We start from the raw sequence: 21,753 nt of genomic DNA, 5'->3' as shown, positions 1-21,753 counted from the left end.
CTGGTCTAGAAACTCCTAGCATTGCTTGAATGTAGGGACCAGTGATGCAATGATTGTTTCTTTTTAATTAAGATAGGTATTGTTTCTTTTCAGTTATATAGCTGAATCACTGTGTATATATCGTAATCATTGTGTATCTTAGACAATAATGAACCTCTAGTAAAAGTCTCATTTACCTAATATGAATCCAAAAGAATCCACAGTGATTATTGAGTAGTCTGTGTCAGTGAGGCAGGCTGTAAAACAAGGTCAGAACACTGTGTTTAATAGATCTCAGAACAGATGTCCTTCTGAAGGACAGAAAGCTGGCTCTTCCAAAAGTACTTTGGAGCCAAACTCTCTTGCTCATAACCCACTGCTCAACGTTACTGAATCCTATGAATCTTTTAGCTGAACAACCCTTAACCTCAAACACAATTATACCCCGTAAGGATAATTTAATATATCCTAGAAGGTCCTAAACAACCCAACCTTCGGTATAATTGGACTTCCTAAAGGCTCCTTTAATACTCTTTTACCACTTTTTAATATTTATAATACTTACATCACTTAATCGTGTCGAATGACTGCCACTTATTTGACTTAACTGTAACTATCTAATACTATAACTGTATGACTCCAATCAGGTAACCAGTTCTTATGCGCTTTTCAGTTCTCTGCAAAATGATAGTTTATTATTGATTCTCAGTTGATTGTTCTCCACCTAGAACTTAACGGTTAAGCGGACTATAACTGCCCAAATTAAATTAAATTAAACTTTCAAGAGAACCTGAGTGACAAAAGAGAAACCTCAAGTGGCTTCCCGTCACCTAACCCAAATTATATAGTTAGAAGCAGCCGCGCAGGTTTACAACTCCAAAATCAATATCTTGATCAGAAAAATTTTGTAAAAACACAACAGCATCACTGCTAGCTTTTTACTAGCATGCAGCTTTAGTAAAAGGGTCCCTTAGTGCATAACTTCTATAGCGAGCAAAGACACACCAGGAGCAGAGAATCTCGCGAAATACTTCAATGAGAAAATCGTACAATTGCGACTTAAAATACCTGCCAGTACCATCGACTATGCCGTACTCCTTGACTGTCTAGATCCAGATCCTCGTGTATACCCAGCAGACAGAACCTGGACCAACTTTGAGATATTTTCGGAGGATCTCATCTCCCAAACGCTCAAAAGATTCGCCAAATCTCATTGCAAATTATACATATGCCCAAATAGCCTTATGGCATCTGCCCCTCAACAATTTATAACAGACCTAACGAATCACGTGAACTACATGTTACGAAATGGACTCTTCCCGAAGGAGAAAGGAAACATTCTACTCACCCCCATACCCAAAGACGCAAAGAAAAGTGCTAGTGAAATAACCAACTACAGGCCAGTAGAATCCATTCCCTTAATAACCAAACTAACGGAAGGGATGGTGACCAAACAACTCACCAACTATTTAAACAAATTCTCAATATTACACGATTCCCAGTCAGGATTTTGGTCTAACCACAGTACTGAAACAGTACTAGTTACTCTCATGAATAAATTCAAACAAATGATTGCAACTGGCAAGAACATACTACTTCTACAATTTGATATGTCAAGCGCCTTCGACATGGTTGATCATGGAATACTACTACATATCCTCGAGTACTTCGGAATTGGAGGAAACGTTCTCAATTGGTTCAAGGGGTTCCTAACCACACGATCATACCAAGTGACAACTAATTTGACTACATCAGCCACTTAGATACCTGAATGTGGAGTTCCACAGGGATCCCCCCCTCTCACTGACATTCAACTTAATGATGATACCCTTGGCCAAACTACTATCAAACCAAAACCTCAACCCATACATATACGCAGACGACGTAACGATCTACATCCCATTTAAACAAGATTTAAAGGAAATTTCCAATGACATCAACCAAAGCCTATATATCATGCATACATGGGCTGATGCATTTCAGCTGAAACTCAATGCAGAAAAAACCCAATGCCTAATACTCACTTCTCAACATAACACAAACAAATTCACCACCATTAACACACCAAAACTGAATCTTCCAATTTCGGACCCCCTAAAAATTCTTGGAGTTACCATTGATCGACACCTAACACTTGAGAGTCACTTGAAAAACACAACCAAGAAAATGCTCCACTCAATGTGAAAATTAAAAACAGTAAGACCTTTCTTCCCGAGGACCGTTTTCCGCAACCTAGTACAATCGATGGTACTCAGTCATCTAGACTCCTCGGGAGCTTGGTCGAGATTGGGTGGCAGAGCCGGTGGTGGGAGGCGGGGCTGGTGGTTGGGAGGCAGGGATAGTGCTGGGCAGACTTATTCGGTCTGTTCCAGAGCCAGTGGCGGGAGGTGGGGCTGGTGGTTGGGAGGCAGGGATAGTGCTGGGCAGACTTATACGGTCTGTGCCAGACCGGTGGTGGGAGACGGGACTGGTGGTTGGGAGGCGGGGATAGTGCCAGAGCCGGTGGTGGGAGGCAGGGATAGTGCTGGGCAGACTTATTCGGTCTGTGCCAGAGCCGGTGGCGGGAGGCGGGGCTGGTGGTTGGGAGGCGGGGATAGTGCTGGGCAGACTTATACGGTCTGTGCCCTGAAGAGCACAGGTACAAATCAAAGTAGGGTATACACAAAAAGTAGCACATATGAGTTATCTTGTTGGGCAGACTGGATGGACCGTGCAGGTCTTTTTCTGCCGTCATCTACTATGTTACTATGTTACTCTATGCTGGCTGCAAAGAGCATATAATCAAGAAACTTCAGACAGCTCAGAACACTGCAGCTAGACTCATATTCGGTAAAACAAAATATGAAAGCGCTAAACCCCTACGAGAAAAGCTACACTGGCTCCCACTCAAAGAACGCATCACGTTTAAAATATGTACCTTAGTTCACAAAATCATTCACGGAGATGCCCCAGCCTACATGTCAGACCTGATAGACCTACCACCCAGGAATGCGAAAAAATCTCCCCGCACATTCCTTAATCTTCACTTCCCCAACTGTAAAGGTCTAAAATACAAGCTAACGCATGCATCAACCTTTTCCTATTTGAGCACACAATTCTGGAACGCGCTGCCACGCAACCTAAAAACGATCTATGAACTAACTAACTTCCGCAAACTACTGAAGACCCATCTCTTTAACAAGGCATACCAAAAAGATCAACGAACATAGTAACATAGTAGATGACGGCAGAAAAAGACCTGCACGGTCCATCCAGTCTGCCCAAGACAAACTCATATGTGTATACCCTACCTTGAATTTGCACCTGTCCCTTTCAGGGCACAGACCATGCAAGTCTGCCCAGCAGTATTTCCCGCCTCCCAACCACCAGTCCCGCCTCCCATCACCGGCTCCGGCACAGACCGTACAAGTCTGCCCTCCCCTATCCTCGCCTCCCAACCACCACCCCCTCTTCCCCCCACCTGCTCCGCCACCCAATTTCAGCTAAGCTTCTGAGGATCTATTCCTTCTGCACAGGATTCCTCTATGCATATCCCACGCATGTTTGAACTCCGTTACCGTTTTCATCTCCACCACCTCCCGTGGGAGGGCATTCCAAGCGTCCAGCACCCTCTCCGTGAAAAAATACTTCCTGATATCTTTCCTGAGTCTGCCCCCCTTCAATCTCATTTCATGTCCTCTCGTTCTACCGCCTTCCCATCTCCGGAAAAGATTTGTTTGCGGATTAATACCTTTCAAATATTTGAACGTCTGTATCATATCACCCCTGTTCCTCCTTTCCTCCAGGGTGTACATGTTCAGGTCAGCAAGCCTCTCTTCATACGTCTTGGAACGTAAATCCCATACCATCCTCGTAGCTTTTCTTTGCACCGCTTCCACTTTTTTAACATCCTTCGCAAGATACGGCCTCCAAAACTGAACACAATACTCCAGGTGGGGCCTCACCAACGTCTTATACAGGGGCATTAAAACCTCCTTTCTTCTGCTGGTCACTCCTCTCTCTATACAGCCTAGAAATCTTCTAGCTACTGCCACCGCCTTGTCGCACTGTTTCGTCGCCTTCAGGTCCTCAGATACTATCACCCCAAGATCCCTCTCCCCGTCCGTGCCTATCAGACTCTCCCCGCCTAACACATACGTCTCCCTTGGATTTCTACTCCCTAAGTGCATCACTTTGCATTTCTTCGCATTGAATTTTAATTGCCAAATGTTAGACCATTCTTCTAGCTTCTTCAGATCTTTTTTCATGTTTTCCACACCCTCCGGGGTGTCCACTCTGTTGGAAATCTTGGTGTCATCCGCAAAAAGGCAAACTTTACCTTGTAACCCTTCGGCAATGTCACTCACAAATATATTGAACAGAATGGGCCCCAGCACTGATCCCTGAGGCACTCCACTACTCACCTTTCCCTCCTCCGAGCAAACTCCATTCACCACCACCCTCTGGCGTCTGTCCGTCAACCAGTTCCTAATCCAGTTCACCACTTCGGGTCCTATCTTCAGCCCTTCTAGTTTATTCAAGAGCCTCCTGTGGGGAACCGTGTCGAAAGCCTTGCTGAAATCTAAGTAGATGACGTCCATAGCACGTCCTTGATTTAATTCTCCTGTCACCCAGTCAAAGAATTCAATGAGATTCGTTTGGCACGATTTCCCTTTGGTGAAACCATGTTGTCTCGGATCTTGCAACTTATTGGCTTCCAGGAAATTCACTATCCTTTCCTTCAGCATGGCTTCCATTACTTTTCCAATAACCGAAGTGAGGCTTACCGGCCTGTAGTTTCCAGCTTCTTCCCTATCCCCACTTTTGTGAAGAGGGCCCACCTCCGCCATTCTCCAATCCCTCGGAACCTCTCCCGTCTCCAAGGATTTATTAAACAAATCTTTAAGAGGACCCGCCAGGACCTCTCTGAGCTCCCTAAATATTCTGGGGTGGATCTCGTCCGGTCCCATGGCTTTGTCCACCTTTAGCTTTCCAAGTTGTTGATACACACTCTCTTCCGTGAACGGTGCTATATCCATTCCATTCTCAGGTGTACTTTTGCCAGTCCCTCACGGTCCTTCTCCAGGATTTTCTTCAGTGAAAACCGAACAAAAGTAGCTATTTAGTAAATTGGCTTTTTCTTCATCATTATCTACATAGCGGTTCGCTGTATCTTTTAGTCTCACAATTCCCTTTTTAGTCCTTCTTCTTTCACTAATATACCTGAAGAAATTTTTGTCGCCCCTCCTTACATTTCTAGCCATTTGTTCTTCCGCTTGCGCCTTCGCCAGACGTACCTCTCTCTTGGCTTCTTTCAGTTTCATCCGGTATTCCTCCCCGTGTTCCTCTTCTTGAGATTTTCTATATTTCTGGAACGCCAACTCTTTAGCCTTTATTTTCTCAGCCACTTGCTTGGAGAACCATATCGGTTTCCTTTTCCTCTTGCTTTTATTTACTCTCCTTACATAAAGGTCTGTGGCCCTATTTATTGCTTCTTTCAGCCTGGACCACTGCCCTTCCACTTCCTGTTCGTCCTCCCATCCCATCATCTCCTTCCTCAGGTATTCCCCCATTTTACTAAAGTCAGCACGCTTGAAATCCAGGACTTTGAGTTTAGAGTGGCCGCCCTCCACTTCAGCCGTTATATCAAACCAAACTGTTTGATGGTCACTGTTTCCCAGATGTGCACACACTCGCACATTTGACACACTATCCCCATTTGTGAGCACCAGATCCAGCATCGCTCCCTCCCTCGTGGGTTCCGTCACCATCTGTCTGAGCAGAGCACTTTGGAAAGCATCCACGATCTCTCTACTTCTTTCTGATTTGGCAGACGGAACCTTCCAATCTACATCCGGCAGATTGAAATCTCCCATCAACAGAACCTCTTTTTTTTTCCTAATTTTTGAATATCTGCAATCAGATCTTTATCTAGTTCCTCTAATTGTGTGGGGGGGGGGGTCTGTAGACAACACCCACGTGGACAGAAGTTCTATCCTCTCTTTTTAAGGTGATCCATATCGCTTCTTCTTTTCCCCAGGTCCCTGTCATTTCAGTCGCCATGATATCATTCCTCACATACAGAGCTACTCCTCCACCTTTAGGACCTTCTCTATCCTTCCTAAATAGATTATAGCCTGGTATGCATCCCATTTGTGGGAACTGTTGAGCCACGTCTCTGTGATTGCAACAACATCTAAGTCTGCTTCCACCATCAGGGGTTGAAGGTCATGAACTTTATTGCTTAGACTATGAGCATTTGTGGCCCCTATTCAGAGCTCAACCCTTACCTCCTGCTGTGTAATGATTAAGTCCCAAGTGCCAGCTAACTACTGTGTTAAGGCAATTCTCTGGGTGGGACCAGAATTTTCAAATGATTTAACTTCCAAATTTGCCCTAGAATATAAAAAATAAGCTTTCCTTGTTGTAATATAAATCCAGATATTCCCAATAATTATATCAGTTTCAACAATGTAAAATGCACTTTAGAGCCCCAATACAATACAGCCTCCCTCTCAGAGCTTGGTAGGAAGAGAAAAAGAAAGAAAAATAAGAGGTTTCACAGGGCAAAAATTAATTAAGCACTAAGCTTTAAATTAAAGAGAATATCAGGAATCTCACCTTAGCCAGCAAGTTGAGAAGTTTGGAATTTAAAAGGTCCAAATTTGTTATACTTTGGAGGAGTTTGCTTCAGGTACAGAGAGGTCAGCACCTGAGCAAAAGTTAGAAATGGTTTGACCCCTATTCAGAGCTCAACCCTTACCTCCTGCTGTGTAATGATTAAGTCCCAAGTGCCAGCTAACTACTGTGTTAAGGCAATTCTCTGGGTGGGACCAGAATTTTCAAATGATTTAACTTCCAAATTTGCCCTTAGCCAGCAAGTTGAGAAGTTTGGAATTTAAAAGGTCCAAATTTGTTATACTTTGGAGGAGTTTGCTTCAGGTACAGAGAGGTCAGCACCTGAGCAAAGGTTAGAAATGGTTTGACCCCTATTCAGAGCTCAACCCTTAACTCCTGCTGTGTAATGATTGTGTAATCATTGTGTAATGATGTGAACTCCTACACATATGTCCAGAATTGTCTTGCAGTATTTGCTTGTTACACTACTGCCATGTTTTGTCATTATCATGCTGCCCAAAATCCTTCTGTAATACTAAATGTCTATTTTCTTATGTATTTCCATCATTCATGATGTATTGTAAGCCACATTGAGCCTGCAAAGAGGTGGGAAAATGTGGGATACAAATGCAATAAATAAATAAATAACGGGGGCAGTGATGTACGCAGGGTATGGGCAGGTCACGGGTGTTCCGATTATGCATGCTGTTTATAGAAGTCTGTCTCACGTACAACTGCCACATTTAGGTACGATCATTTCTACCTCCCGTAGAGCAGACATAAGTGGTAACGCCCGACTTTAGGCGCAATTGCCGGCTTAGACTAGAATTCTGTAATGGTTTATGCGCACAGATGCGCCATTACAGGATACTGGCCTGGTACAGAAGTCTTTGGTGCCTAATTTCTAGTGTCCTTTGCAGATTCCACCCCCCCCCCCCCCCATAGAGTCATAGGTTCCTGCAGGTAAAATCAATTTTGGATGCGGGTTTTTTAGACCTGTGCTGAGGAAGTGTACATTCAGCTCTGAATGGAGGAAGGGTATAAATAGATCAGGCAGCTAGAAAAATGTGACAAAGCACTTTGAGTTCGTAGGAATGAGTTCAAATGATAGCGGGATGGGGTGAAGGTGGGTGCAGAAGTCAGGCAAAGACTTAATTGAACTCCTCCACAGAGGGATTAAAGCAACACTTAACTGTATCCAACTGGACACAGGTCCTGCCATGCTGATTACCCTCTGGATTAAATAAAAGGGAGTACAGCGCTTGGGTTCCTTAGAACCAGGAATCGGATCCTGAGCACAGAGTCTGTGCCTTAGCCAAGAACATCCCCATTCTTAGAATCGTTCTCGTAGTCCTGTTCTGGGAACCGCTCCTCACCGGTCTGGTTTGGATGATAATAATAATAAAACGTTATTTATAGCCCGCTATATCTCAACAATCTAAGCAGGGAACATAACTCGTTGCCTAATCCTGAGTGGCAGTGAGATGATCCTCTGTAAGGGGGGTTGGAAATACTGGGCTAGCTAGTATTTTGGGAGGGGTTGGTCATGTTAGCTACAAGCAGTGGTATGCTGGAGTGTTATGTTTTTAAGAATTTGGGGAGCCAGTTGTCGTAGGAGGTGATTCTGTGGGTGCTTGAGCACCCCCAATATTGAGAAAATTCCTTGTATGTGTCCAGGGAGGGATTATTTCCATTAGGATTAGCACCCCTAATAATTTTGAAAAGTCGGCTCCTATGCCAGTTGTTAAAGTAGGCTCCCTGTAGCTATTTTAACAACCGGCTCCCAAAATTGTCCTGAACTCCCTTTTACTTTGCCAAGCCTGCCAACCCAATAAATAGACTGCCGCCAATCCCTCTTACACATTTCCAGCTCTGAGCATCATGCCAGGACTTCTTGTGCATGCTCGAAGCCAGAAACATGAGGGCAGATAAAAGCCAAATGGCCCTGTAACCCCTAACTCTTCCTTTTCCTAAGCGATCCCACATGCTTATCCCATGCCTTTTTCAATTCTGACACAGTCCTCAACTCCACTACCTCCAGCAGGAGGCCATTCCATGCCTCCACCACCCCTTCTGTAAAATAATACTTTCTTAGATTACTCCTAAGCCTATTCGCTCTTAACTTCATCGTATGCCCCTCGTTCATTGGAAAAAGGCTCTCTTCCTGTACATAAATGCCCTTGAGATATTTAAATGTCTCTATCGTGTCTCCTGTTTTCCAGTGTATACTTGTTGAGGTTCATAAGCCTGTCCCTATATTTTTTGTGTTCAACAAGCACTGGGAAGTGGCGGCAGTCCATTTATTTGGATGGTGGGGCTCGGCATCTCGATCAGCAAAGGTATGCCTAGCACACCCGTACGGGGGAGGGGGGAGAGAAATGCATTGCCCCCACCCACCCACTCACGCACCCTGTAGGGCTGGCTATGCCCAGAGAGAGAACCCGGTATTAAAAATTTACCAGCACAGCACTGGCTTGAAGTTCCTTTTTTTTTTTTTAAGCATAAAAATAAGGATCCAAGTTTTTTAAAATGCTTGATATGCAACCATCTAGGCAGCTTAAAATATATTTAAATATAATAGATGAATTATTAACAGAGAAATTATGAGAGTTCCAGTCTGAAAATAGGTGAAGGAAGAGGTGCGGAGAGAATAACTGTGTTCCATCCAGATCCAGCCAGCAGTAGCACCGAGCCGTTCTAGTAGCTGGTAAACCTGTTTGGGGAAACCACTTAAGGTTAGGCGATTTGATGAGGAAGTGGAGAGAGACACAGTGGAAAGTGAATTTGAGGTGCCTTCTCTGTCCACCTACTTTGCTTCACTGAGAGCCCTCCTCAGATGCTGAAGTAGGTGTTAAGATTATGAGGGAGGGGTGTGAGCAATTCAGGAGGCTTGGGCAGACTATTAGCCAATCACAGGGCTTCTTTGAAAATACTTAATGACATCACAGTGTGCTCTGAGAGGCTTGGGCAGACTCTTAGCCAATCACAGGTCATCTTTGAAAATACTTAATGACATCACAGTGTGCTCTAACCTCACTCAGATGATGACTGAACTGGCCCATTTCCCAGTAGAGAGCAGATCCCAGTACTGATGAAAATCCATTGATAAAGGACTTTTAAAGTACACATAGAGGGGCATAATCGAACAGAAACGCCTATCTCCATGGGCGTTAATCTCCGAGAACGGGTCCGTGAAGGGGCGGAGTGAACCGTATTTTCAAAAAAAAATAGACGCCCATGTTTTATTCGCCAAGGTGTGAGCTGGGCGTTTTTGCTTTTCAGCGATAATGGAAAATGAAATCGCCCAGCTCAAAAACGAATAAATCCAAGGCATTTGTTCGTGGGAGGGGCCAGGATTCGTAGTGCACTGGTCCCCCTCACATGCCAGGACACCAACCGGGCACCCTAGGGGGCACTTTTACAAAAACAAAAAAAAAGGTAAAAGAGCTCCCAGGTGCATAGCACCCTTCCCTTGGGTGTTGAGCCCCCCAAATCCCCCTCAAAACCCACTGCCCACAAGTCTACACCATTACTATAGCCCTAAGAGGTGAAGGGGGGCACCTACATGTGGGTACAGTGGGTTTGGGGGGGTTGGACGACTAAGCATTAAGCAGCACAATTGTAACAGGTAGGGGGGGGATGGGCCTGGGTCCACCTGCCTGACGTCCACTGCACCCCCTAACAACTGCTCCAGGGACCTGCATACTGCTGCTTGGGAGGAGGGTATGACATTTGAGGGTGAAAGTAAAAAGTTGTGAAACATCATTTTTTTGTGGTGGGAGGGGGTTAGTGACCACTGGGGGAGTCAGGGGAGGTCATCCCCGACTCCCTCTGGGGGTCATCTGGTCATTTAGGGCACTTTTTGGGGCCTTATTCGTGAAAAAACAGGGTCCAGGAAAAGTGCCCTAAATTCTAGCTACAAACGCATCCATTATCGGCGAAAGGCGCCCATCTCTGTTCGGGTGATAACCACGCCCCAGTTCCGCCTTCACCACGCCTCCGACACGCCCCCATCAACTTTGTCCGCATCCGCGACGGAGTGCAGTTGAAAGCGTCCAAGGTTCGGCTTTCGATTATACCGCTTTATTTGTTTTTGTGAGAAAAACGCCCATCTCCCGATTTAGGTCGGAACTTGGGCGTTTTTCTCGTTCGATTATAAGCTGGATAGGGATCTGCAGAGTCTCCTTTTTTTTCTGCCATTTGCCATTAGGAAAGGAAAGTTTTGGAACATGAAAAGGCTGACCTGGGAACCGGGGGAAGTTGAGTGAAATGGATGAACACTGTGAAAGTTCTTGGGGGTCTGGTTGGGCCCCTGGGTTTTCCGGTGTGCAGGGAACCTACCTGATAGAGGAGGGTATCCAGCATGCTGACACTAAACACCCGGCCGGCAGCGAAGGGCAGCCGGAACATGAAGAGCAGGTTGGAGTCCTTGTCACGTTCCTTCTGTCAGCAGCAGAAAGCAGAAATGTCAGGTGACAACCCAACCACCCTCACAGTTCCCGTCCAGCTCTTATCAGGGGACTGACAGGGACCTCCTCTCACCTTCCCCATCCGGCTCTCATCAGGGGATCAACATGCACCCCTCTGACCTTTCCCATTTGGCTCTCTTCAGGTGATCAATATTCATGTTTCCCACCTGGCTCTCATCAGGGGCCAACATGGATCTCCTCTCACTTTCTCCATCAGGAGATCAACATGCACCCCCCTCTTACCTTCATTCGGCTCTCATCAGGAGATCAATGGGCACCCCTCTCATATTCCTCATCCAGATCTCATCCGGGTATCAACATGCATCTCCTCTCTTCTTCCCCATTCAGCTCTCATCAGGGAACCAGCATACACCTCTTTTTGCTTCCCTGTCTGGCTCTCATCATGGAATTATTTCTCTCTATCCAGCTCTTATCAGGGACCGTCATGCCATATTTCTCCTCCCTACCCCTTCTGGCTGCCATAAGCCATCACGCATGATCTTTCTTCTCACTCTTTGCAATAAGGAGATATTGCACAGCCTCTCATCATGCCTTCCTCTCTGTCTCTTATCAGGGACCCTTCATGCACACGCATCCGCCCCTCACAATTCACCCTGGGTCCCTATGACCTCACCGTGGCCGGTTAAACCCAGAAAGCTTTGATCAGGCTGCACTCGGAGCCTCAGTGTGAGGATATTAAAGTAGCTCCAGTCCCTACGGGCTTCTGTCTGCCAACCTACCTTTTCCAGCTTGGACAAAGCCACTGCATATCGGTCCTTGGCCTTAAACTGCATGAAGCGCATGTTGGCCGGATGTGTGAGCTCCGTAATGATATTCAGCCCTGGAAAGAGTCTGCAGCAAGGAGACAAGAGAACAGAGATTGTCACAGAGAGAGAGAATGCTCTACAGCAACTGACACACCGTCCCTAGCACCCTCTCACCTGTGGCCGGCCCACTGCTTCCTGTCTCTCATCTGTTACCTGGTTAGTTTATTAGTACTACTACTACTACTTATCATTTCTAAAGCGCTACTACTCAAAAAACTCCAAACAGCCCAGAACACAGCAGCCAGACTCATATTTGGAAAATCAAAATACGAGAGTGCAAAACCCCTACGAGAGAAGCTACACTGGCTCCCACTCAAAGAACGCATCACGTTCAAAGTATGTACCCTAGTACATAAGATCATCCATGGCGATGCCCCAGCCTATATGTCAGACTTGATAGACCTACCATCCAGGAATGCTATAAGATCTTCTCGCACATTCCTTAATCTTCATTTCCCCAACTGTAAAGGTCTAAAGTACAAATTAATGCACGCATCAACCTTTTCTTATACGAGCGCACAGTTCTGGAATGCATTGCCACGTAACCTGAAAGCGGTCTATGAACTGACCAACTTCCGGAAACTACTAAAGACCCATCTCTTCGACAAGACCTATCACAAAAACCAAGTCATGTGAAACTCCTACATATACCCTGAATGTAAATGAATGCCTTCTGTTTTCACTATTATGTATTCTATTACCATGCAACCCAAATCCTCTGTAACACCAAATGTCTACTCTCTTCTCATTTCCACTATCCATGATGTATTGTAAGCCACATTGAGCCTGCAAAGAGGTGGGAAAATGTGGGCTACAAGTGCAATAAATTAAATAAATAAATAAATAAATACTAGACGTACACAGCACTGAACACTTGAACATGAAGAGACAGTCCCTGCTCAACAGAGCTTACAATCTAATTAGGACAGACAAACAGGACAAATAAGAGATAAGGGAATATTAATAGGTAAGAGAGTAAGAAGAGTTAGAGAGTAAGGCAACTAATTTAAAGAAAGTTGCAAATGAGGTCAGAGAGATGGTTAACATATAGATAGGTAAGAGTAAGAGGAATGAGAAAAGAACAGAATAGAAAGAAGGGGGATATACTTAACATGTTGAGACATTAGCAGTCTAACATTATATATTGATCTTTGCAAAGCAAGAATTTCTCTTTGGCCTCAGAGTATCATGAGATGAAGTGTTTGTAGGCATTTATTTTCCTACAGAGCAATGCAAATGATAGAAAGACCATCCAATCCATGTAGCTTGCTCAGTTATTCTGCCTACATTGCTAAGGATACACTCCTTCCATGAGACAAGATTATTGTACCTGAAGAGAGTTTGAACGTTCACGATGGTTTTTGCGTCCGCCATGTAATCTTCCTCCGCAATCATGGAGCTTTCCTTATCCACGACCACCATGTTGGCGGCAAAAGAAACTCCACAGCAGAGGAGATCGTCGAGGCTGTGACATTGAGGAAGGAAGGGACAGAGAAACAGTCAAAACCGGGAATTTCCCCTAAGACTGCGGGGGCAGGGAAGGATTTGAATTTGATATCATTTGCCTCTTTACAAGTTCAGGTGGAGTAACGGGTGCACAAGTTATTTCCCTGCCGAAACTGTCGTACAAGAAGTCAAATTTGGGAATCTTTCTTCCTAAAATTCCACTAAGAGGTCTTTGCACTAAACCTCGTTAAGGCCTAATGCACACTTAGACCCCCTTTTCTCATGTTTTTACCACGCGCTAAAATTGGACGCACGCTAAATGTTACAGACGCCAATGCATTCCTATGGGCATCTCTAATGTTTAGCAAGCACTAAAAATGTGAACGCACCTAAGTAAATGATCCCCTTAATGCAGGGAAAAAGGCCTACCACAAACCACGTTAAAGCATTTTGTGGTAAAAATTTCCCTTCAGCTTGTGTGAATTACACGTTATTTTTTTTTTGGGGGGGGGGGGGGGGAAACGTATCGTCTACCTAGTGCTTTCACATTAGCACATGCTGACTGGCTAACGCAGAGTTAACGCGGAAGCACTTATAGGAGGGGGTAAGGACTCCTGCGTTAACTTTTTACAGTACTGCATGCTAGTCTGGAAAAAATGTGTTGAAAAAGCCTGTAATTAAGCCAGTTGAATCTGGACAGAGCACAGGGAAAGCCACGGCTTAGTAAACAATCCCTAAGGCAGACAGAGAACTTTGTAACTTTTATGAGGGTGAGTTAAGCAGTACACCTTGACTATGAAAATGAGCATTCTTGGGTTCTAATCCCCAGCTCTGTCACTGACTTTGGCTCCTGGGCTTCAGTTCTGTGTCACTAATACCTTGTGGACCTTGCTGTATTGGCAGCATGTCACCATGTCCTGTGCCCACCCAAATCTGTCTTTTTAAACCTGTCTGTCCTAGAACTGTGGAGGTTTCTTGCAGGGGGTTACAGGCACTCACTTGTCGATAGAGCCCACCATGTAGTACACGAGGGGGAACCAGCAGATTGCTTCCAGGAAGTGGGGGTCTGGCCTGGAAGAAAAGCAGCGGTCCTTACAGAGGTGTTAATGCACGAACCCAAGCCACTGCAACTATTGAACCCCCCCTTAACACCCTGTAAAAATGACACCCCTGAGCACCATGTAAAAATAACACCCCATCAGAACCCTGTAAAAATAACGTCCTCTGCAACCCTGTGTACCCTCTCAGCACCCTGTAAATTTTATACCCCTTGTACCCCCTCAGCACCCTATAAAAACCACACCCCCTGCACCCCTTAACACCCTGTAAAAATGACACCCCCTGAGCACCCTGTAAAAATAACACCCCATCAGAACCTTGTAAAAATAACACCCTCTCAACACCCAGTAAAAATAACACCCCCTCAGCATCCTGTTAAAATCATACCCCCTTAACACCCTGCAAAACTCACACCCCATCAGAATGCTATAAAAATGACACCCCCTCAATACCCTGTAAAAATCACCCCCCCCCCGCAACCCTGTGTACCCTCTTAGCACCCTGTAAATTTTATACCCCTTGTACCCCCCTCAGCACCCTATAAAAACCACACCCCCTGCACCCCCTTAACACCCTGTAAAAATTACACCCCATGTACCCTGTCAGTACCCTGCAAAAAGTTGTTCCCCTGTACTTTCTTGGTACCCTGTAACAATTCCAGCCCTCTTGGTATCCTGTGGCTCAATTTTACCTTCACAGTACTGGGCAGTGAGATGTGGGTGTATTAGGGGAGGGGGTTCTCGCACTCTTACATGTTTTCCAGGAGTAGAATAATGGGATTCAGCTCCTTCTTGGGCCGGTAATATGCCCGTAGTGGGACAATGAAGTTGTACAGGCCGTTCCCAGCTCTTTCTGCCGACACAATGATAATCTTGTTCTTGAAGTGATACGCCCGAGCATCCTCGAATTGGTAGTGATGGCAGCCCTGAGGTGGGGGGAGGGGGGGAAGGAAAGGAGAGAGCACTGAGGGGACATATTCACATCACTCGCAGACTCCCGACAATATAGCACAGTGGTCTCGGCTCCAGCCTGGACCCCCCCCCCCCTATCACTTGTACTATAACCTTCAGCAAACCCTTAATCTCCCCATTTGACCTTCACCTTAACTTTTCTGGATACAATCTGGCACAATAAGCTCTGTGAGGAAGGGAGATTGTAATCATGTGGATTCCCTTGTGCTTATGTCCTCTCAATACATTAGTTTATACATTAGGAAAATGATGGACTGCTGAGTCTGTCTCCTGGACTTGCTCCCAGGGGTACCTGAGGTCCTGCCCTGGGCTTGCTCCCATGGATAGAAAGAACCACACACCAGTGCTGAGACAGCCTGGGAAGGGTCTGGCTGGTGATCGCAAAGTGTCAGGTCCTGCACCGTCCCGCCTCTTCCCCTTCTGCCCGCCACCTCCTCCCAATAATAGTACAGTTTGGGGGTCTTACCTACAGTGGCCACATTTTCTTGATAAGGGTGTGCTTTGGGAAGGGGAGGAAGGATGTGACAGGCAGTTCAGCCTCTGGAAAGACCCTCTTGCTTGCTTGGTGAAGACAGGGGGGGACCCATAGGGATAGGAGCAAAGGCTGAAGTGATCTCCAGTGCCAGGGACAAGAGGCACCCATACTATGCAAACTAACTCCAACGTAAATTCATTAGTGTTGAATTGGTATAACAGAGAAAAGCCCTCAGAAACCGCTGGCAAACTGCCTACGGTTTGGTGCGTGGTTATATATTGCTCAAATTATAATTTACGCCTTCAACTCAATTTCAGCGTATAATGAGCACTCCGTTCCTGATGAAGCCGTGGTCTTAGGTGAAACGGTGATCTCCGTAGAACGGATAATGAAGAGTGCTTGAATTCAGTTTAAGCTAAGTCCTTTTCTTTTTTATGCTGAATTGATTCAGGCTATTAGTGGGGCCTGTTTCTCTAAAACTACTGCTATCAGTTAACACATTTTGTTGAGGCTTCTTTAAAATAATTTAGCCCAGGGTTGACAGAGTTTTTTGCCCAGTGATAGAAACGCTGTGTGAGTTATAATTTGAGCAATATATAACCATGCACCAAACCGTAGGCAGTTTGCCAGCGGTTTCTGAGGGCTTTTCTCTGTTATACCAATTCAACACTAATGAATTTACGTTGGAGTTAGTTTGCATAGTATTGATTTACATGGTTTTGCTCCGACACTGCAAGTTGTTCTAGTAATTATCTGACAAGAGGCACCCATCCAAGTACAGGGACAGGATGACATTTGGGTCCCAGAGACAAGGTTTTACCTTGTCGAGCCTCAGACAACAGAACGGAATCTTCTCCTGCACAAGGTGGCAGAGGGTCGGCGAGCTGCCAATATAGGGAGTGTTGGTGGGGTAGCCTTTTACCCAGCTGAAAAAGGAACAGAGAATGGGTTTAAACCAGTGCCCCACGCACAGCCAAAACACAAGACCCTGCCAGGCTTCCCCATGCCCCACGTACTAATGTATGAGATGAGATTGATTCTATTCCTCTGACCTAAATGAATGAATGAATTGGGGAGGTGGAGGTGGGGGAAATAAACAGACTTTAGCTACTGTATACATATGCCAGAGTTGATGGGAGCCTGTCCAAGCAGGAAAAAGAGACCAGTGAAGTCTGTTCTTCTTGTTCGTGTGTACCAAATCTTCAATCCTGTGAACTACTAACCAGGGGTGGGGGCAGGGTGTACACCAGGAACATTTTTCTGTGACACTGACTTTGTGTGGCATGATCGAGTCTGTGCCAGCAGGAATTATATTGCCACAGACTCGGCATCCTGAAAGCATAGTGGGGAGAGGGTGAGGCGGATTATAGATGAGGGTTGTCATGCTAGAGATCCTGGATTTTGACACCACTGCAGGGAAAAGGTGATTGGCAGGAAATCAAAGGTTTCATGTTCTCTTCCTTCCCTTTCTTTCCCCATCTTTAGCTTCTCAGTTTGTCATTTCTGTTTACTTCTGTCAGATGAGGCTTCTTGTTGCTTTCCTTCCTGAATTCAAGTCCCACGCTAATGCGAGATTTCTGACAGGTAGCTGGGCTTCTGGCCAACTCAGCCATCCAACTACTTTTGATCAGTAAATGAGTACCCAGCCTTAGCTGGGGGTGTAAAGGTGACTGAGGAAGGCAATAGGCAAAATCGCTCTGCTAACAGTTTGCCAAGAAACCATCACTCAGCTGGTCGATGAGTACGTAGGCTAAGCCGGTTTGAGGGTAAAGATGGCCAGGGAAGGCAAAGGGAAACCATGCTGCTAATAGTCTGCCAAGAATCCATCATAGTAACATAGTAGATAAAGACCTGTACGGTCCATCCCGTCTGCCCAACAAGATAAACTCATTGCATAGGGTATGATGTGATACTACTTGATCTTGTTTTGTCCTTGTCTTTTTCAGGGCACAGATCGTACAAGTCTGCCCGGCACCGGCCTTGTTCTACCAACTACTGAAGTCATGGAAGCCTTCACTGCATACAAATCTCTCTCGTGAATATTCATTGTGGGTATCCTAAAACCCGACTGCTCACTGGTTCGCTTTATCCTCTTCACTCTCCACATAGCTATTCTCAGCCTCTTTCTGGCTTCCAATTCCATTCCTAGCTTTTCTCCTTTCCCCATTATATCTGAAAAAGGTCTTGTCACCTCTCTTTGCATCTTTAGCCATTTTTTTCTCCCGCCTGCGCTTCCGCTAGCCATATTTCCCTCTTCGCTTCTTTGAGTTTAATCCGGTAATCTTTTCCATGATCCTCTTGTTGCAATCTTCTGTACTTCTTGAACAAAGCCTCTTTCGCCCTTATTTTTTCGGCCACTTCTTTGGAGAACCATATAGACTTCCTGTTTCTCTTGTTTCTGCTTACTTTCCTTGTATAAAGATCAGTTGCCATATTTATAGCAGCTTTCAGCCTGGAGCACTGCCCTTCCACTTCTCCTATGCCTACCCATGCCGTCAGCTCCTTCTTCAGGTATTCCCTCATTTTACCAAAATCAGCATGTCTGAAATCCAGTACTTTGAGTTTTATGTGTCTGCACTCTGCTTTTGCTCTTATATCAAACCATATCATGTGGGGCAGTGGGGGCGATCCGCCCCGGGTGCACACTGCAGTAGGGGTGCAGGGAGCAGCTGCGTGGCTGTCTGCTCCACTGGTTCCCTGCTCCCTCTGCTGTTACTTCCTGTGCTCCCAGCACCCCAGCAGGTAAGAAGAATGCACCTGGGGAGGGGGGGCTTGGAGGTGATGCTCCAGGGGGGGACACTGCACCCGGGGGGGGGGGTCGTGCTGCACCCGGGGGGGATGACAGATGACGCTACACTCGGGAGGGGGTGCTTGGAGGTGATGCTCCGGGGGGGGGACACTGCACCTGGCGGGGGGGTCGTGCTGCACCCAGAGGGGACGACAGACGATGCTGCAGGGCTTGGAGGTGATGCTCCGGGGGGGGGGGGGACACTTCACCCAGGGGAGGTCGTGCTGCACCCGGGGAGGACGACAGACGACGCTGAACCCGGGAGGGGTGTGTGTGTGCAGTGGCAATCCGTTCCGGGTGGCAACCAACCAAGGAACGCCACTGATGTGATGATCACTGTTACCTAGATGGCATTGGAAACACTTCCTCCATTCGTAAGAACTAGATCCAGCATCGACCCTTCCCTCGTGAGTTCTGTCACCAGTTGTCTGAGCAAAGCACCATTGACAGGCATCCACAATCTCTCAGCTTCTTTGTGATTCTGCCGGCGAGACGTTCCGGTCCACATCAGGCAAGTTGAAACCTTCCAGTAACAGTGCCTCGCCTTTCATTCCAAGCTTATGGATATCTTCAATCAGATCCTTCTCCAGTTTCTCCATTTGTGCCGGAGGTCTGTAGATAACCCCCATGTGGATACAGGTTCCATCTTTTTCCTTTCCCCAGGTTCTGTACATTCAGCTGCTCTGATATTATTTTTCACATACAGTATCACGCCTCCACCTCTTCGGCCCTCCCTATCCTTCCTAAAAAGATTTATAGCCCGGTAGGGTTGCATTGAATCATGTCTTTGTAATAGTAACGGTATCCAAGTCTTCCTCAAACATCAAGGCTTGCAAATCTTGAACCTTTTTACATAGACTACGAGCATTTGTGCTCATTGCTTTCCATGTGTTATTAAAAGGGGCATTTCCGATATGACATCTAAATCCGATGTTGGATGTTTTGCCAAAATCATCCAAAAATCAAGTGGCGAACATAGCCATTTTGGAACCAGAAAAAAGGTCTATCTTTTTGTTTTGAAAATGGCCATTTCTTAAACATTTTGTGCCCAGTGTGGTTTTATTTTGTGACTGTTTTTGAAAAGAAAAAAAAAAGTCCAAGGGAAAAACACAGAAAAACAAGCCATAGGGATGCCTGGGGGGGGGGGGAGGGGGTAGCATTCATGGTGGACTGGCTACACAGACATCCCAGCAGAGCAGTGGGACACCCCAGGATCAATGCAGTGGACTTCACATAAAAGCTCCCAGGTACACATCTCACCGTTACCCCCTTATATGGTATGGGGAGCCCTCCAAAACCTACCAAAAACCTACTCTATCCAACTGTACACCACTACAATAGCCCTTATGCCTGCAGGTATCACCTATATGTGGGTACAGTAGGTTTTTGGTGGGCATACCAGTTAGAGTGGGATATGGACCTAGGTTTTCTTCTCTACTGTCCACTGCACTGACCACTAGGCTACTCCAGGGACCCGATTGCTGCTCTAATAGGATTGGCCATAACATCTGAAGGTGTCATAGACTCTGGTATGTACTGTTTCTTTCACATCTTTGGGGGGGGGGGGGGGTAGGCGGTCAGTGATCACTGGGGGAGTAAGAGGGGGGTCATGCCTTGATCCCTCCAGTGGTCATCTGGTCATTTAGAGCAGCTTTTTGTGACTTAGTTGTGATTGAAACAGGTCTAGCCCAAACATCTAACTTTTAACCCCAGACGTTTTTGCTTTGTTCCATTATGGCAGGAAAATGTCTGAGTTTTGGAAACACCCAAATCCCGCCCCTGACAAGCCCCCTTGTAATTTGGATGCACTGCAGACAAACTTGATTTGATAGAAAAACATCTTTAAAATGGGTTTGGAAAATAGTGATTTTGATATTTTGGACAAAAAAAAAAGTCCATCTGCTGCTTTGTACCACTTTCGACAATGAGCCCCTACGTGAGTTTAGATGATTTTCTGTTTAAACATTACCTTCCCCACTGCCGTCAGGTTTTTCCTGGGGCGACTTTCTGAATTTCTTTGCTTCCTTGTGTCACTCCCACCCTCTAGTTTAAAAGTCTAGAAACATACTGTCTGAATTTTCCCCCGAGGATCCTTTCTCCTGTCGCAAAAAGATGTAACCCATCATTACAGTATATATAGCCTGTTATCTTTCTCTCTACTGCCCCATCTGTCTGTGTATCTAAAACCAATTTACCCCTAGCAGTTCATTGCACTGTACACCATCATGTTTTTGAGGATTTGAGATGTGTGGTGTTACAACAAGTTTATCCTTTCAAAAGAGGAGGTGATTTTCGGAAGGGGTTACTTCAGCGGGAACAAGAATGGATTTTTTGTCTAAAGTGGCCCCTTGCATCCTCTCCCTCCTTTCCTTCCCCCTCACAAAAAAAATATACAGGGGGCTCACATTAACCCCCCAATGCCCCCCCCCAAGAATCTGAGATGCACTATGTGGGCATTAGGTGCTGCTGTTTTTCAAGATGGCAGCATGGGGACAGGGGCAAGTGGGGCATCACTCCTGACTCCCAGCACTGGAGGTGAGCAGGGAAGTTTCTAGGGGAGTCGAAGGAGGTCTGAGGTATCAAAGGGGTCAACCTGAGTTCCCAGTGTATTTTGTTGTGAGAAAGGATAGAGGGGCAAAGTGGGAGAGAAAAGTTTAAGGGGAAACCAGGGCTTTTTTTGAATTGGGGGTAGGGGACAGGAGTCGTAGTCCCGCTTGGCTTTTTTTATGTCTCCCTTCTGGTTTGTATGACTCAATCCCTGCTCAGGGCCGGTCTTAGGCAGAGGCGACAGGGGTGCCGTGCTCCTAGGGGCCCTGCATCTCTGGCACGTCTGTCCTTCTGTCTCGAAACACCTCCGTACCTTAATGTGCATCCACATTTCAGTAGAAAGCATCAGGCAGTGGCAGCGATTTTCATATCCCGTCTGCTGCCGAGCCCAGAGCCTCCTCGCTGCTGCATCCCGCCCCCTTTTGTAGTCACTTCCTGCTTCCGCAAGGGCAGGATGCAGCAGTGAGGAGGTTCTGGGCTCGGCAGCTGATGGGATATGAAAATCGCTGCTGCTCTCTACTGAAACGTGGTGGATGCACATCAAGGTACGGGGTGAGGTGGGGTTCTGAGAGCTCCTTTTAAACTCTGATAAATT

The 21,753-nt window shown here is 46.1% G+C and overlaps 1 protein-coding gene across 1 annotated transcript in view; it reads right to left on the bottom strand.

The window, feature by feature from the left end:
* The window catches only part of LOC115464322 (potassium channel subfamily T member 2-like), a 197,227-nt gene that overhangs the window by 20,426 nt on the left and 155,048 nt on the right, over nucleotides 1-21,753 (bottom strand). Inside the window, exons 19-24 of the mRNA XM_030194710.1 lie at nucleotides 16,644-16,749; nucleotides 15,130-15,302; nucleotides 14,318-14,389; nucleotides 13,203-13,337; nucleotides 11,786-11,897; nucleotides 10,918-11,019 (exon numbers count right to left, since the gene is read on the bottom strand). Coding sequence (XP_030050570.1) covers nucleotides 10,918-11,019; nucleotides 11,786-11,897; nucleotides 13,203-13,337; nucleotides 14,318-14,389; nucleotides 15,130-15,302; nucleotides 16,644-16,749 — 700 coding nt within the window. The remainder of the gene's footprint in view (nucleotides 1-10,917; nucleotides 11,020-11,785; nucleotides 11,898-13,202; nucleotides 13,338-14,317; nucleotides 14,390-15,129; nucleotides 15,303-16,643; nucleotides 16,750-21,753) is intronic.

Source organism: Microcaecilia unicolor, chromosome 3 (assembly GCF_901765095.1).
Source record: "Microcaecilia unicolor chromosome 3, aMicUni1.1, whole genome shotgun sequence".
Lineage (NCBI taxonomy): Eukaryota > Metazoa > Chordata > Amphibia > Gymnophiona > Siphonopidae > Microcaecilia > Microcaecilia unicolor.
This window is presented reverse-complemented; position numbering and strand designations above follow the sequence as displayed.